Raw genomic sequence first — 14104 nt, 5'->3', positions numbered from 1 at the left:
CGAAATCTCCATGTCAACAACTCCAGGGGGCCTTCTGCGTAAGGACTAAACGATCTGTAGTTTAGCCCACCGGGGGTGCCGGCGGCGTGGTGGTTTCCTTATTCCAGTTCCAACTGTCCGTGTCTGTGCCCCCGCCAAGGCCTTTCAGCTCATGGGCTGGCGGCTTCTTCACCTTTTTCGTATCGGCTTCTAGCCGCATCTGTGGCATGGCTCTCTTTCCAGGCAGTTCCTTATCAGTCACCGCAAGCGCCTTTGAGCTTCTTCGAGAGAGCTTCAATTTACGAAGCTTTGTACTCACGAATCAATGAGATATCAATATCCTTCCGTACTTATTTCCAATGGATGTGAAGTCCTCAATACTCATACCCAGATAAAGCTCCGCCAAAGCCCACATAACAATAGTTAAATCAAAAGGTTCCTTCTCCTTGGAATCCGTTCCGTGTTCCTGGGCCTCCTAGCATGCCGAGTTCCCGGGAAAGGAGGCCAATGCGTGGATTCATCAGTGATTACGTCCAAGGGGTGTCGAGCTCACGTGGCCTATGGCGACCGGAGATTTCAGCATGAACAAAAGCTTAGCTTCTAGCAATCTGCAGGGGAGTGGGGTGATGTCGGGCAACAAGCTACTGTCAATAGTTGCTCGTCTTTGGTAGCTAGAAGCTAGCTTAGTTAACGGATTCGTGTACATATTAACCACCTTTGGCAACTAGAGCGGCTCGAGAATGCAGACCCTGACTAAAACGCCTATTTTGGCGCTGACCCATACAAATGGGGCTAAATGCGGCACAGATGCAGCGATATCGATTTTGTTCCTGGTCGAAAAAATACACAAACAAACATTACATCTGTTTCTCATTGGTGCAATTCCGTCACCACGTGGACTGCAGTCCAGCTATCATCGATGAGTTGCCGTTGTGATTGTCTTGATTGAAGCATGTGAAAGATAGACGAATTCCAACAATGCAGTTTCAAATACTGCTCTCAAAGCTTGAAATGGACGACAAAAGAAAGCGTGACGCTTTCTACAGGCAACAGTACACTAAAGTTTCTACTGAATGAGTCAATAATATTGAGGGGACATGGTACCTATGTCGATATCGCCTTTCAACTTAAAATATGGATTCGGAGGGAAGTGTGCATTCCGACCAGCAACTCAACTAAAATGGCCGAATCCTACAGTTTTGGCCCGATTAGAGGGCTTCACAGGCTGAATTGATTGGAGGCTAATACCTCCATTTACGACAATGTGAGGTGGAGACATGTGCCGGCGTCAGACCATTTATGCCCCTGTCCATAAGTCCGCATCCCCCGTATCTTACCATGGCGTCCCGGGGTCCAGCTGAGCTCGTCCTCGACGCTGTTGATGCATCAGCAAGGGTCTGAAAGAGGGAACCCCACCTCTTCCCACTTGGTGATCCTTAGTTTTCACAACAGGCTCTTGTTGTCGTCTTCAGATATAGCCAAAGCTATCCTGTTAATTATCAATAGTTAATGTCGTCAGCATTGGGGCGTGCGTAAAACGCCGGCGTTCAACGCATCCCGTGGGCGATTAGCAATGCTGCCTGGTCTTTACCACATTCATATTGAACGCATGTCTGAACTGCTGGACCAATTGTTTTGAGACACGAGGTTTGCGGGACACATTTTGGTGCACGGTACCAAATAGCAGGATCAGATATGTCTTGCTGAGGCTGGCTGAAATCCCAAGTGGTTGCCCTGCCTCGTTCTCTAGTCACCAACTCATATCTTATTTTCGACTCGCTCAGCAAGCAAGAATACTTTCACTTCCAATGGTACCCTCTTAGAGGTCTATCTGGCCCTTCCAAACTTCTAGCCAAAGGCGTCCTATGACAGTGAAAACAACCGATGACTGGCAAAACGAGAGTGGGTTCAAACACTCCTCCACAAACTCAAGCCAATAGTACACCAGTCTTCTCCTGATACTAATATGTTCGATGAAGATCGTAACTCGCCTTCAGAATAACCTGTTGTTATATGAGGCCTGAGTACCTTAGTACAAAATGTAGGCCAAACGCGAATCAAGCCGCAGCTAAAGATGAATCCAATTTCGTGAACATTTTTATCTGATGGAACTGTGAGGACATCCCGACAGTCTTTCTACAGGGACTAAAGAAATTTCCCCATGAATATTTCCATAATCTTCTTTTTGAACAGGGGGCCAAACCCAACGGATGTCCACTTGCTCCGCTTGCTTTCCAATGTCCAGAGGTAGCGCATAGCCGGAGGTGAGGGCTCGTAGTCCACTTGGTCCACTGTCTAGAACATATTTTTTTGCAATCTGGCAACCCTCTTTGGTTAGGTGTAAAGTAGGTGGGTTCGAGCTGGGCCCAAATTGTTTCCTCGCATTGGCCATGGTTGCGATGACGAAACAAACGAAAAGCCACAGGGGTAGAACTGGCCGACAAAGTCCAGAAGAGAGGTAGCTTTGATGTTGTGCAGTTTGCCGTACACCGCAAATCATGTCAAGAGTCGTTGTGGATTGCCTGTAGATGTGTAGGATTGGGCTGGTGTTAGTACCTACGCAAGGTATTCTATTTCGGGTACGAAGCGAACATCATGGCTAAGGAACGATTGTCTGCGAAGCAGACTTCTTTTTTCCTTTATGTCCATCGCTTCATCATAAGAGACAACATTTTCGTCTCAGGGCCCGAAGACCTTGAAAAAAAGGATCTTGTTGGGCGCTACTAGGCTCCAGGTACTTGAAATGTGTTTTTGAAGAAAAAAAGAAATCGACTGATAAGAACGCAAGCGAGCTTCTTTCCGGCCCATACCTCACGTCTCGAATAATTCGGATAAAATGCCCTGGTTTCTTGCTCGTGACCTACTTTTAGTCCACCAGCAGTCAATAAAGCAAGATGTCCTCAAATTGAGGCCAACTTACTGCAACCTCAAAACTATAACATTCCTCCACCCAGCAATGACTTCCACAGGACCTTCGAGTATAACAGGATAAGTTCACAGTTATGCTACCAAACGGCATGAAAGTTTGATTGTCTGTCAAGATTACTTTTATTCGATTATTATATCCGAGGCGAGAGGGTTGTTCCACCTCGAAATCTGACAAATTACCAAAGGGGGCGGGTATCGACGAGTTTCTATGCCCATACTTCCATTACATCCGATTCTATGCCCGAACGTAATCAGAGCTTCAAAAAAGGCATTCTCCAATGCGGGGAGGCAGTGTAGCAAGCCGCCTTTTAATCTTCTCTCAAGATGAGTTCAAGGTATCATGAACGATGTAATTTCTGGTACAGGCGGTTAGACAGTCCAGTTTTCTCTTTCTCTTATCCTGTAAGAGTATGTGATCAAACATGAATCAGATAGGCAATTTTACTTTTCTTAACTTCACAAACGAAGTTCGAAAATCCAAGACTGCTTCAACCCAAAAATATTACGTCTTCAGTGAGCTCATTACCGTAATCTTCAAGTTATGTTCTGAGAAATAATGAAGACGCTAGACATGACGAAAACCACCTCCGGTATTGATGGCACATTGTTCATTTAGCTGGCTGAGAAGGATGGCAGTCTCTGTTCATTCATTTTAGGGAGAAGGGAAACTGAGAGACAACATCGACATCGACAGTGATATAGCCAAGTAGGTGAAGCCCCGGGTGTCGTTCTCTCCATGACTCTGATTAACACTTCGCTTTCAAGAGCTCTTTCGATTGTAGCAGATTACCAAAAATTTCATCAATTGATAGTCATGTAACTTCCGGTGGTCGATGGCAGTAAGTCTTTCCAATGCTGTTACACGATTCTACGGAACAGTTCCTGGATTCTTTACAGTTGTTGCCATGAAACTGTTTCATGACGTAAATCAGAAAGACGAGGAAGTGGCTCGAAGTCTCTACCGCAAGATAAATCGGCCGAGGTTGCAGACGAACTTTCATTGAGGTCACTTGTTCATACTGCAACTGAGTCACTTGTTGAAGAAGCTCCTCGTATCTTTGGATTATCAACACCTAACCTACGGTACATATTCGTGGCTTTTCAGGTGGTAGATCGCAACATTGCACTTTATTTGACTAAACGGCAACGTCACCCTCGTGGATGAAACCACGAAGTACAACGCCAGACCGGAAAGCTGGTTCACAAATGACTAAGATAGGTTGATCATTGAACTATATGAAGTTGTAAATAGACGCTTAGGCGCTTATGCTAGCGCTACGTCAAGGAAGTCGGAGATTTTAGGGGGTTTTCAGGAGAAAGACAAATTTCTCTTTAAGGAAAAGAGCCTCAGCTAGAAGAAAGTACGTCAACCCGATTAGAGTCTATGCTTGATGACCGCCCAAACCATGGGAATGATGCCACATATTCGCAGTAGTATCTCCGGAAGTGCCCTTTTGAGACCACAAAAACTGGTCTCATTGGGCCCATCGGTGTTTTGCATGAGGACGGGGTACATAGTAAGCGTCCTGCAGACTCTCTAACGACCGACTAGAAGAGGATCGAGAAACTTCCTTCGCCATGCCAACGCTTTGTACTTGCTGATTGACGACAGCTGGACTGTTGCTCAGTAAGCTTCCCCAACTGCGCCCGGAAGTGATGGGCTTAGTTGACAGACCGAGTGCTGTCATACAATAGGCTCTATGCAAATTATGCAGAAACATCGTGATTTATTTGCCTCTAGCTGCGACTCCTGGGCTTCCAATGGATAAACCTTTGCCCCATCCATGGCCATGAAATAACAAACGGACCTACTAATACGCAAGAAGTAAATGCATTTCAAGTCCCTTCTTTAAGTATCTCAAGCTTGACACGAATTTATGCTTGTGAAATCCTGAAAAGATGATTACTGCTAAACTAGGAAGAGTGCGAGAGGCTTATGAAGAGCTGAAAAGTTACCTAACTTTGATATCTGGGATGCATTAGTCCACCTTAGCGATACAATCCCTCCGCAGCTAACACGTCTCGTTGAGATGTGTGCATATCTCTTTTTAGGGTAAACGTCACACTTAACAACCGTACATGATGTATGACTCTTGTGATAGTACGTCTGCTGAGCCTTGACCAGTTCTTTGGCTCATACTTTGCACATTAAACCTTTCTCGATATAAACAGAGCATAATGAGCCATACTAAGCTTCTTTCGGTTCAGTAACCACCCTTGGACGAAAGCGGCACACTCGGCTTCTGACCCGTCCGAAATAGAAACAAGTAAGCCGATAATTATACAAGTAGTTATGTTTTCCTCACAAAAAGGCATTTGCCGCTGAAAGCCTGGGACAAGAAGAGCAAACAAATCTCAGACGGCAAAGCGAAACGCCAAGGAGGACGGGCAGGCGGAGGACTACTAGGCGCAGTGCTTGGGGGTGGTCGGTGGCTTGCTTCAACCCCGCAAACCCCGCAAGTTTCCAAACCACCCAACAGGATGGGATCGAGGCGAACCTGGAGGGGGCCAGACAGGTCTGTAATGGTGTGGGTTCGCGGCAAATCGGTTCTGACTCGGCAAGAGAGGGGGAAAGCGAACATAAACGGTCTTGGTAAGTTAAAGATGGAGGGGTGAACAAGGCTTGGTCGACGTATCATACGATATGATTATGCTTGACGGGCAATCTGGTTGCTGACATCGGGACAAACCGTGTTGCCGGAACAATCAAATGGTACCTGGACAAGGAGAAGGAACGCTTGTTTTCGCTGGAGAACGGGAGACAGGCCGTAGCCCAACGACGCAAGGCTATGTTGCAACTGTGGCAGATGGCAGCAAATTCAGATGGGGAAACCAATAGAGTCTATGTGGTCCGGGTCAAGGATACGATTTAGTTATCAAATTGCAGATTCCAGTGATCTGCGGGGAAGCGTGCTGGTGTTGGTTTAGCTCTACCGCCGCCGCAACACTCAAAAACAAACAAGAAAACACAGCATAGTGTCGGGGCTGGTAAGCTGCTGCAGACCTCATAGTTTAGACGAGCGGAATGATGATGTGTAGTCAAGGGGTAGTCAATGTCGAGGACACCCCTTCGCGGAGAGATATTGCCTGTGTCACCGGGCCGGTTCACTGGTTACGTAGTAGGAGAGTTATAGCGCCTATGGCTAGGCAGATGGCTACTTGTCGAAGCACCCAATGCGAGCGACCAGTTACTAGCTGCCTGCCACCTATTTTGACAAGCTGAACCAACGAGGCCTAGAATGCGGCCACGGAAGGCATCCCGAAAACAAGTAACCAACCTGACAAAGGGAGATGGAGTCCTAGTATTTGGTTAATCGAATGCGACTGCACGCGCAGATGCAATCCTACGGTGTGCTGCACAGCTGTGCCGTCGCGTTCTGCTGGAGTTTCGGTTCCAGATCTGCGTAATGCTGGCTTGCCTTACTCAGGCCAACCAATCGTACGGAAGATGATTCAGAGAAGTGAAAAATTATCAGATCATATCCGACGACAGGGAGCAGGCCTCAAGAATTGGTGGTGTGCGACTACGTGGAGGGGCATGTAGAGAGGTCGAGGGAGAGGAGTCAGACGTCAGACTGGATGAAAGTGGGATCGACTGACACAAGGCCAAAAAGGTAAGCTGGATACAGGAATCTGGGGAAACGCGCATAAGGAAAGCATGGCAGATGCAGTCCTTGTTTGGGCTTTGACCTTAGACTGGGAGTCAGATGGAGGAATGACATACCTAACAGGAAGAACAAATGCAGTAGATACAGACAGACTGGCTGGACAAGCAGCACGCTGGATCGTTATCGGGAGATGCTGGGGGGACCTCGGATAAGGATAAGATAAGTAGTAGCACGGGTGGGTGGAGGAAGGAAACCCCGCCTTGCCTAGTGTACTGGTGTAGGTATGCTCCTCCTTCCCCCCAAGACCCCCAAAGAAGCCGAACCTCCACGATCGTAGTTGCAGCAGTTGGATAGTGTTGGCTGCCTTCATGTGGGAGGGGCACTAACGAGGTACGTACCTGAAGGCCCAGCAGCAACGTGACCTGACCTATGGCGACCTGGTCATTACTCACGGAGAAGTCACCGCCCGTGCACGCCTGGCCAGAGTCCGCTTCCGGGATTGGCCGAATGAACCAGTGACGGCGAGGGTAAAGGGAAAGTGCGCTGAATTGCGACCAACCATCATGAGCATCCCCCCCTTGCCCCCCGATTACATCGCCATTCCCCTTCCAGCGGTGTCTCCCCCTCCCTCGTTCAGTTTGGTGGGCCAAGTGTGAGTCGACGTCAGGATTTATTTACACATACTTGTAACCGATACCATCATACCTTTTGAGCCTTGCCGTTGCCGTAGGATTTCCTTGCAGCAGCCGACCGGATCTTCACGGCGCAACGTATCACCCAAAGCCCGGGCCGACATACAAAGTGCCAACAAACCTCAACATCTATCCCACTTATCCCATCCATCCCGCGCACATCCCGCACTGCCTACTGCATATAGCGCATCGCACTCCCACTCTCTTTCCAACTTGTCCCTACCTTACGGTGCCGATCACTTTCTTCCAGACTTGTCGTCGATCGAAATCCCGCCCGCAAGATCGAGTATTCGACAGACTTACTCCTTCTCCCACCTCCGCTACATATCACCGACAACAGCGACCCATCTCCGAGGTTTGTTTTTTTTGGGCAAGAAGAATATTTGGACTCGGTGACCCTTCCTCCAACGAAGTACGGACGACGATAAACCCCGCGACGGCTGCTCATTTCCTTTTCCCCTTGCGAAACCGTATCGGAGCGTAAATTTGGACGCGCTGCCCCAGGACGTACCCGGCTGGAGCACGGATGACAGCATAAACCCCAGCACCCGGACGACCATTACTACTACAGGCCCTTGGCTCAGAGATAATAGGGGTCCCCCCATCGAGCGTTTGATTTATCGTTTGGAACCGGAAACCTCGCCGTTCGGGCCCTTACGTCAAAAATACATTAACGACCTGTTGCCCCTCCCCTCTTCCCTCTGACCAAAAATCTTGCGGCGCACGAACGGCACGCACGGGGAGTCGGGTACAACCACCTTACTTCTGATCTCTTCATCATCGAGCTTGTCGCTGAGCAAAAGGACACAAGAGATCACGATGCCTTCTCAACGTCCCTTCTTCCTCTCTACTTTCTTTTCCTCCTTCCGCCAATCCACTACCCTCCCCACGCAGCAACCGAATAAGCACTCTACACAGACATCGTCGTCCTATACAACGCAGTCTGCCGGTTCGGCGCCACGGGCTATCTCCTCGAACACTGCAACATCGTCAAATAGCGGGAATACCAACGGCGCCGCAAACTCCTCTACGCGCTCAACGTCCAACGTCGTTAACCAGTACCCACTACACTCACCCCGAGGCAGCATCCCGATACCGGGCAGCGCCGGCAGTAATTCCAACCGGCGGCGTGGGAGCGACAGCAGCAGCGAAGGCTTCCGTGATGTTTTGGGTGCCGACAAGTGGTACATTGGCGGGCGGACGGCCGGCGGTGAGGAGAAGTTCTTCAAGCTTGGCGTCGTACGGAGGGTGCGCAGTAACGATGGCTTAAGTCTGGATCGACTAAGCTTATAGAACGAAACGACAGAAGCTGATGGCAATGACGAAAACGAAAATAACATTTGAGAATGAACAAATATGACAAAGGAGATATGATTTTGCGTACATAGGCGAAGGACATGGGACATGGCATCATTAAACAAACAAGCCCGAGTGTATCCGGGATGTTGAATCCACGAGGATTTTTTGGGTTTTTCAGATGGCGTTTAGGAAAGGTTGATGGTCGCTTGTGTGTTTCTTTCACACATCAACAGTTCATCAAATTATACAAAGGGCTAGAGCACACATTGAACGTGCAATCTCTACTGCACAAAAGAAAAGCATGAAGTTGGATAAGACAACTGAGCTGTTTTACAAATACATTTCTCTACCTTGCCTCGCTGTCGTCAGCACGTCTTCATATGTCTACGCAAGTCTAGAGTGGAGGGTATCGAGCGGCTCGTTACCACATGAACCGCTGCATCCGGCCTCCGTCCAGAATACGGCCGTTCTCATCTCTCCACTTGTACGGCTTCGTGATGAAAATATACATCGTCACCAGGTTAACAATGATAAACCAAAGCGTCTCCAAGACGAGTCTCAGGTCAAACTTCTTCCCGAGTCTGATCAGCGAGCCTACAACCGGCACCTTCTCGAGCGTCGCGAATATAGGGTGCGTGACGGCGTGCTCGTGAACCTTCCACGCCGGGACGAGTATGCGCCAGAACACCCAAGGTAGGATGAAGTACCGCGGCTCGACGAGGGGCGCCGTCATCAGAGAAAGCGTAGTGGCCACTAGCAGCAAGATGGCGGTGGAAGAGGACGTCGGCTCCGTGCTGTTTGACGACGGCTCGTCGAGGCTGATGAGGGCGTACGGGTGATATTTCGCGGGGTCGTCCTCGGTCTTTTGCCCGTCCTTGGCGACGACGATTTCGGTATCCTCGAGCGGTTCGGTCGCAGGCGGCTTTTCGGCGCGGTTGCGCACGTTTGAGGCGCTGAAGGGGCTGTTCTCGAATGGGCTGGGCTGGGAGGAGGTATACTGTCCTGAGCAATCTGCCGTGTGGTCCGAGAGGAAACCTCCTTGGCCGCAGCCGGTGAGGGCGTCCCAGCACAGCCAGCGGGCGATGGTGTATGGGATGATGAGATAGTAGCGGAACAGGCCCTGGCGTCGGATGGTGTAGCGGAAGACGTAAAACATGTAGTGTCGGTTATCGGCTAGGGTGAAGGGGTGGATTATGGTGTTGAACCTGACGACGAGGAAGGTAAGGACCAGAAGGATAGGTGTTAGGACAAGCTGGTAGATTTTGCTTTGGACGATGAAGTCTAGGGTGCTGTAGACGAAGGGCTTTTGAGGCTTCGCAGAGGAGCTGTCTAGTTTACTGGATTTAGAGGCCTGACGCTGAGTCTTAGATGAAGAGGCGCTCGATCCAGCTTCTGTGGATGCATCCTTGACGGAACCTGTTTCTTTAGTCTGTTCCGGTTTTGATGTAGCCTTCTGAAAAACTACGCCGAAAAACCCATGAATGAATCGGAGAACAGAAATTGCCGATGGCAGGAACAATGGGAAAGAGAAAAAGGCAAACATGGGCCAGATGTAGAGCATCTGAGCGAGGTGAATTGTTGCGACATGGTTGGATTTGTCGCCTACAACATGTTAGAATTGCCTCTATCGAAGACTTTTTTTTTTTTTCCGGCATGTACTTACCAAGCACGACACCACCATTCCAGGCTACAAAGCTGGCAAACAACCCCATGATGGTTATGTGAGGCCAGACCTTTCGCAAAACACGGAAAGGATTCGCGATGGCGGCAACTCCGATGCTCACGGCGGAAAAGATTAGGTCTAAGATGTTAGCGAAGACTAGAGTAGAAGGAAGATCAACGAACCATCTGGCCAGGCTGTGTTAAGAGGAGGATCGTGAATATCTCCAAGAGAATATCTCCAGGCGTAGTACTTGACGCACTCGCTCACGTTATTAAAACCAGGCCTGTCAACGGGCTTGGGCCGGAGGGACTTGACTGCTGAGACGGCTTCAAGTCCACCCATGTACACGACAACCCAGAACACATTCGTCTGTCTCATGAAAAGAGTGACCACGCCAAGGAGGATGGTAACAAGATTGCTCGAGAACGAGCTCCATTCTTCGCGAACTCGATGTAGATGGTGGTAATATGCTACCAAGACGGACAAAGTCGAGACAACATCCGTGTAGTAGAGGCCGGAAAAGAAAAAGAGGACCGGGAAAAGCGCAATGTTCCAACCCAGATGGATAGAGTAGAATGACAGGACAACGGGTGGCGCCGGAGACTTGGCATCGTTGCGCCGGGTCTCAATCAAGTGCCGGCAGTGGGTGGCTAGGATGCCGAGGCCGATGATGGCGATAATGTTAACACCCCTAAGGTCCAAAACGGAGCACTCGGGTCTCAACATCATCGCAAGGTAATACTTGGAGAGGATATATCTGCATATGTTAGATATCGGTGGCGTAGTGTCTTGGTCAGATATGCGGCTTACAGCCCAGGAGGGGTGGTAATTTTGTCGTCCCATTCAGTCCACTTTCCCTCACAGAACTTCTGAGCTTGCGGTATATGAAAAACCTCATCCTAGGACATGTTAGATTCGCAATATGTATGGGGGTTTCCAACCAACCAGGTATGGCTCCTCGACGTGCGACATGACATTGCTGCACCAGGCCCATCCGACCATGAAGACAATGGAGTAGGAGACATGCAGGATGCCATCGTAAAGCTTGTTTGTTTTGGGGCCAGATGGCTTAGGGTTTGGCAGTCTAGGTGTGATAAGCCATAATAAAGAGTAAAGAATGATGACAGAAAGGAGGTTAAGTCCGTCGACATAGGCTTCAATGGCCTTCATAATGGCTGTAAGACGTCCAAGGGGACGTAAACGTAAGGAAAGGACTGGTTGACTCTTGAGTAGACTACCGCGGCGGCATTAAGAATGCTCAAACCGTAAGCAAGAGTAAAAGAAGAAGAAGAAGAACAACAAGGGAAAATGAAGAGAGCTTCTGGCTCCGTAGTTAAGGCAAGTTTGCCGTTGTAGTCGGGCCTCCTGAGCGTGAAAGTGAGATGAAATGAACAGTTCACCAAACGCCCAAGTTGGGAAGGTTGCGCGTCTTTGCACTGTATTCGCACGGTATGAAACTTGCAGTCCAAACGGGCCGGATCAAGGCAAAACCAGTGACAACTTTACACATATCAGCACCACAATGAAGGATGGTTTATGCCATTGATATTGTCAATGAAGGGAAATTTGAGTTCATTTACATGTCAAGAATGCCATGGGTTGTTCATTACGGTCAAACAAAGTGAAGTTCAAGAGTCTATTGAATCTTTTATACAAATCCCAGAGGGGAACGCTCCATGATCTCACAACTCCATCCCGCAATGCTTTCTCTTTCTCTGTCTCGAAAAAGCACACGTCGATGAAGAAGGCGTTTAGAAAGGCTGGTATATAAATATTAGCAAGCTGTCGAACGCCATAAGCTCGGAAGAAACGTACGTTGTCGGCGGGGTGGATCTCCTTGATGAAGTTCTGACCGAAAACGGGGATCTTCTATAAGGGCATTAGCTATTGTCCAAAGCGGCAGAAAACTCAGGGAGGTCGAACCTGGAGGATGTCCTTCTGTATTCTGGGAATACCAGAGGTGTAGAAGAGAGCGGCAATGCCAGCGGCGGCACCGAAACCGGCAGCGCGGGTTCCGCTGTGATTCATTGTCAGCCCGCTGAACTAAAAAAACGAGTTCCCTCCTCATCAATTCGCAACCCAGTCCTTGATCCTGCCTCCTCGGCCAATGCCTTTATCAATGCCCTATCGTTTGTCGGACAAATGGAGGCAGAACTAAGGCCTTTTGGATCGCATTGCCGTATTCCATAGCATTTTAAAGTTCCAGAAGGCTACTCACAACTTGACGACGGAGCCAACAGTCCAGCCAGCAACGTTGGGGACAGTAGCGTATCTAAATTCCCCTGGTCAGCCCATGGTTCCGGTGCAAATCGTTGGCGGTCGGATTGCTGCATCGTTCAACTGTGACACCAAAGTCGCAGATATCGATCGAGAGAAAGCAATTGGAATCGGAAGGGTTACAAGGGCGTACCTAGGGCCGAACTTGCTGCGGAAGGTAGGGTAGGCAGAGCCCGGGGCACCGACGCGGGACTAAGATTAGGAACTGGTCAGCAATTGATCGCGTGCACAGCGCTGTAGAGCAATTTATAGACTGCCGAGAAGGCTCAGAACTAAGCATAGACTCACAGGAGAAGCCATCTTGGATGTGTGTATCGTGCGGACGAACTGGGATGTTCAATTGCAGATGCAAGATGGAGTCGTGAAAGAATGGTGATGTTGCGCGAGATTCTAAGCGGGAAAAGCCGGATTTCCATTGCGCCTCAGGCTACTGGCTGAGAGAGCTCTAGCCAATCGGCTGTTGTGTTTGTGCGACCCACACCCAGGCCGCCCTGAATCGGTTCAGCCTTGTCGTCAATTGCAATGATCCTTTTCTCCACACCGAAAGCAGCTCAACGTGAAGGCAACCAGCTTTAGGTCGGGGAGTCGCCCACCATGGACAAGATAATCGATGCGCGCTTTGAGCGCGTTGAGAAGGCACTTGCCAGTCTTATTGAGTCTGTCTCAAAGTATCATCCCCATGCGAAGCAGGCATTGGACCTCCACGAAGCTGACAACGACCTCGCAAAAGGCCTTGACGAGGGTGAGCTCTTTTTTTTCTTCGAGACCTACTTCCTGACGCAGCTAATAATCGATCGTAGTCCAAACTCACCAGAATAACCATCTGCGCCTACAGGAGCTCCGTGCAACAACCGCATCTCTTGATTCTCAGATCCGAGAGACTCTCTCGAGTCTCGCGACGACTCGCAAGGACATCACCACGACCCAGATCACAATCTATCCAGATGGGCCAAAATATCCCGTCAAGTACGATGAGCTGCTCAATTACGCCCGCCGCATCAGCAAGACCACTCTTCCTCCAGCGGCACTGACAAATGGTGTCCCTACGGCAGGCAGCACACCTGCGCCGGACCCCAACGCAAGCATGACTGCTGCCAACACCCCCGGCGCAGCAAGCGGCATGCAGAGCCAGCCCGTCAGCGCCGCCCCTACGCCCGGCCAAATCCAGACTCCAGACCCGTCCGGCATTACCAATGGCGGTGCTAGCTCCGGGGACCTGGCCGCAACGCAGCAAACCACCACAAGCGGCGCAACCTCCCTCCCCGATGGCCTACGCAACCATCTCGATCCTCACTTCAACGCAAGCTTCATTCCGTGGCCCAACGAGTTCCAGATCCGCAGCGGTGCAATGGCCGTCTATCAGGATTTGCAGGACAAGGGCATCGACCCACGCGGCTATGACCCGCAACAGATCGCCGAAGCGAAGCGTAAGGAGGAAGAGGAGCGCAAGGCTCGTGAAGAGCAAGAGCGTCTCGAGCTTGAGCGGAAGCACCGCGAATACCAGGAGAAGATGGAGAAGATCCGCCGCGAGCAGCAGGAGGCTTACAGGCGTGACAGTGTTGCAGTCGGAAGCGCCGGTGCTTCGTCTTCTGGGAAGAACAAGCAGTTCCAGTTCACAAGCATCATGGACGACGATGACGACGATGAGTAGTCGCAAG

The 14104-nt window shown here is 49.9% G+C and overlaps 4 protein-coding genes across 4 annotated transcripts; 2 read left to right on the top strand and 2 right to left on the bottom strand.

Annotated features, from left to right (window-relative positions):
- Window positions 1-8026: 8026 nt before the first annotated feature.
- Window positions 8027-8500, top strand: CTRU02_214676 (uncharacterized protein; the record flags this gene model as incomplete). Its single annotated transcript, XM_036727863.1, has 1 exon — window positions 8027-8500. The coding sequence occupies one exon, from the start codon at window positions 8027-8029 to the stop codon at window positions 8498-8500; it is 474 nt and encodes a 157-aa protein (XP_036580392.1).
- Window positions 8501-8927: 427 nt separating this feature from the next.
- On the bottom strand, window positions 8928-11339 carry CTRU02_214675 (alpha- glucosyltransferase alg10; the record flags this gene model as incomplete). Its single annotated transcript, XM_036727862.1, has 5 exons — window positions 8928-10108; window positions 10170-10307; window positions 10352-10926; window positions 10980-11068; window positions 11115-11339. The coding sequence occupies 5 exons, from the start codon at window positions 11337-11339 to the stop codon at window positions 8928-8930; spliced, it is 2208 nt and encodes a 735-aa protein (XP_036580391.1).
- Window positions 11340-11920: 581 nt separating this feature from the next.
- On the bottom strand, window positions 11921-12746 carry CTRU02_214674 (uncharacterized protein; the record flags this gene model as incomplete). Its single annotated transcript, XM_036727861.2, has 6 exons — window positions 11921-11929; window positions 11985-12038; window positions 12093-12186; window positions 12388-12441; window positions 12580-12638; window positions 12735-12746. 6 exons carry the CDS (start codon window positions 12744-12746, stop codon window positions 11921-11923), a joined length of 282 nt encoding a protein of 93 aa, XP_036580390.2.
- A 294-nt stretch (window positions 12747-13040) lies between these two features.
- On the top strand, window positions 13041-14097 carry CTRU02_214673 (mediator of rna polymerase ii transcription subunit 4; the record flags this gene model as incomplete). The annotated part of the gene is made up of 2 exons (XM_036727860.1): window positions 13041-13188; window positions 13247-14097. 2 exons carry the CDS (start codon window positions 13041-13043, stop codon window positions 14095-14097), a joined length of 999 nt encoding a protein of 332 aa, XP_036580389.1.
- Window positions 14098-14104: the final 7 nt, after the last annotated feature.

Source organism: Colletotrichum truncatum, assembly GCF_014235925.2.
Source record: "Colletotrichum truncatum strain CMES1059 chromosome Unknown Contig_0011, whole genome shotgun sequence".
In the NCBI taxonomy this organism is placed as follows: Eukaryota; Fungi; Ascomycota; class Sordariomycetes; order Glomerellales; family Glomerellaceae; genus Colletotrichum; species Colletotrichum truncatum.
The sequence above is the reverse complement of the archived record's forward strand: the minus strand, read 5'-3'. Positions and strand labels throughout refer to the sequence as shown.